At 39.0% G+C, this 2,779-nt stretch overlaps 1 protein-coding gene across 1 annotated transcript; it reads right to left on the bottom strand.

Annotated features, from left to right (window-relative positions):
- Positions 1-533: 533 nt before the first annotated feature.
- Positions 534-2,534, bottom strand: LOC110044921 (uncharacterized). The gene has a single exon (XM_020750494.2). It carries the CDS (start codon positions 2,372-2,374, stop codon positions 1,268-1,270), a length of 1,107 nt encoding a protein of 368 aa, XP_020606153.2. The 5' UTR covers positions 2,375-2,534; the 3' UTR covers positions 534-1,267.
- Between the last annotated feature and the right edge of the window lie 245 nt (positions 2,535-2,779).

Raw genomic sequence — 2,779 nt, 5'->3', positions numbered from 1 at the left:
TTCTGATAAAGCACACTGTTTCAGCCAAACAAATTAAAGCGCGCGTTATATGGAAACTTTATTATAACATGCGTTATTTTGTATTACTGAAATAGCAACAATACATTTTTTGCAAGGGTTGCAGCATTTTGTGATGACACCTAGTCTACGTACTTTGTAATAACGTGGTGACGCAAATTGTCAAAATGTTTCATCAAGTGATTGTTTTTATGAGACACTCGGATTGGGCTGGAATTCCCCTGTCCCCTGCCTTCAACAGCAACCTGATTCTTTTTCCATTTCTAAATTTTCTTTGCCGTTATTGTAATTTAATCGATGTAAGATTTGTAAATAGCGCAAATGATAAAAGTATGAATGTGAATCTGATATAGTATGTCAAAATGTTGCTTCCTAGACCTGGTACACATCTTCAGTGAATAAGCTATATTTTTTATATGACTGATCGCACGTATAGTTCGTAATCAATCCAAGAGGTGTGAAAAAGTTATTAAAAAGTTATAAAAATTATTTTATTTTCACATATATCATCAAAGCTTCGCAGTGCAGCATTTATAACAACACTGACTAGGAGATAGTTTCATTATAGACTTATTTTAATAATTATTGCTATTTTACACCTAGGCAGTCACTAGTTAATCACTTAAAGCGTAATGAATAGTTTCATCACTTTATTTTCTTTCTTTATAGACAGTTTACCGTTTTTAAATCTGACCAGCCAATTTCTTTGATATGTATGATTTTGCTGCAAACTGAACTTTTTTTATGCATACATTACCAATCCTACACGTACCCGTGGAAAAAGAATTTATTCTGGAATTACTTTCAGTACATAATTTCTTGACCTAAAACCTATTCATTCGATCAGCTGTGTGTTGCCAAACGGATATTTTTCTCTTTACGCAACAAACATGGTGCCGAACAACAAGTGTGTCGCCATATGAAAAAATTACACGTAAATAAAATCAATCGATAGATGGATCAGTCAATCAATCGGAAAATAATAAACAGATGGATATATGAATTTGCAGTGCGCATCCCCCTGACCAAGATACACTTTGACCACTGTTTCCAATTGGAATTTTTAAAAGTGTTGGTTTTTGCGGAGGGAGAAAAACTGGATAAACCGGAGAAAAATAATTGAAACGAGGCGTTTACCAACAACAAACGCAACCCACAAATTGCACCAAGCTAGAATCGAACCCGGGCCACATTGGTGGGAGGCGAGCGCTCTCACCACTGCGCCAGCCCTGCTGAATTTATTGTCTTTCTATTCACTGTCGATTTTTCTGACATCCAAAGTCATCACTGTTTCAAGTGATCGGCTAGTCATTGACTCTTCTAATCTTCTTTCATATCTCGACTTACGCCTGCACTTCTCTAGTGCGGGGAAAATAACCCTGAGGGCCTCCCTGTACTTTGGCAAACGCCAAGCGTAAACAAATGGATCTAACATGAACTTCAGGTAAAGAATATTATCAATGAAAAGATTAACGGTGGACAACTGTACTGTTTCTTCAGCCGGGAGCCAGAAGTTCCTAATCAACCAAAATATAGCTGAAGGCTGTGAACAGAAGATGAGTATGGCAATCAAAACACAGTTAATTTTCACAAACTTTTGGTGGACGCGATTGCCTTGGGTTTCTTTCGGTACCCGCTGAATGTGACTCTCACTCGAAAGCATTTTTGAAGCGGCCATTTTCCGTTTGAAAGTGTAATGTAAAAGAACGTAACAGGCAATTGTGGCATAGGGAATTAAAAAATTGTGTAGAAGAACGTCGATCTTTTTGAGCACGTCAACGGGTAATCCCCAATATTTGGACACCCAAAACAAAGTACAGTATAGGTATAAACTAACAACACAAATTACTACTTTTCGTGAAGTCGCCATGCGTGCATATTTCAGTGGAGAAGACACGATAACGAACTGTGTAGCGGTGAACGCAAACACGATCAGAAATGAAATAGTCATAGTTATGGCTGCTTGAGTTTGGCCCAAGTCAAGAAAGATTTCATAGCAGTAAATAAGTCCCTGTTCTGGACTTCGGAGATAAAAGAAGATGAAGCAGCTGGAGGTCAAAGGCAGGTGGATGAGCGCGGTTAACAAATCGCTTATCGCCAGGCCAATGAGAAAATACGAAGTTGGGTTCTTGAAAGTCTTCAGTGGATCGACTATCACGACCAACAGGAGCAAGGCGTTGGCTACAATAGTGATAAACGACAACAAGATCATGTATATGGCAGAACCAAAAAGGAACTTAGCGAACTCCTCGTGGGGGTCTGAGAAAATCTCCGGCCCTGTTGGACTTGTTCCGCAGGCGCTAGCATTGTTTACTGTTATGTTATCAGTGATATTGCAGCTGCTTGAAAAATTCATTTGAATGCCAAACCCAAAAGGTCCAGTTGCTTAATAAACCAACAGTGTCAAAATTTAGTCAACCTGGCTTGATCCGTGGAATGAGGTAGAACTATTCGCTTCTTCCCCTGCTAATCTTAACAAGTACCAATCGTTCAGTCCCAATGTTTAGGCCAATTTCCAAAGTTTATGCTGCAACACTATATCACCAACGATGGAAGATAACGTTCGGTGTAAGACTGAACAGCTCGCGTCCCTTGAAATTGGAATATTCTCTTTGATTACCAAGTGAATCGAACCTTCATAACAGCAAGACGCAAAGTATGTGAGCTGATGGAGTGTAATAGTGCGATTTTAAATAGCATCGGACTCACATTTTCTAAGAAATTCCCACGCACTTTATACCTGTGGGGTTGCTAGGCAAAA

This window comes from Orbicella faveolata, unplaced genomic scaffold (genome assembly GCF_042242905.1).
Source record: "Orbicella faveolata isolate gen_17 unplaced genomic scaffold, um_ofav_v1 contig_48, whole genome shotgun sequence".
Classification (NCBI taxonomy): domain Eukaryota; kingdom Metazoa; phylum Cnidaria; class Anthozoa; order Scleractinia; family Merulinidae; genus Orbicella; species Orbicella faveolata.
Note: the sequence above shows the minus strand (reverse complement) of the source record. Positions and strands in the feature narration are given on the sequence as shown.

Excerpts from the sequence above, each read along its gene's own strand:
- LOC110044921 (XM_020750494.2), bottom strand. The coding sequence starts at position 2,374 with ATGAATTTTTCAAGCAGCTGCAATATCACTGATAACATAACAGTAAAC.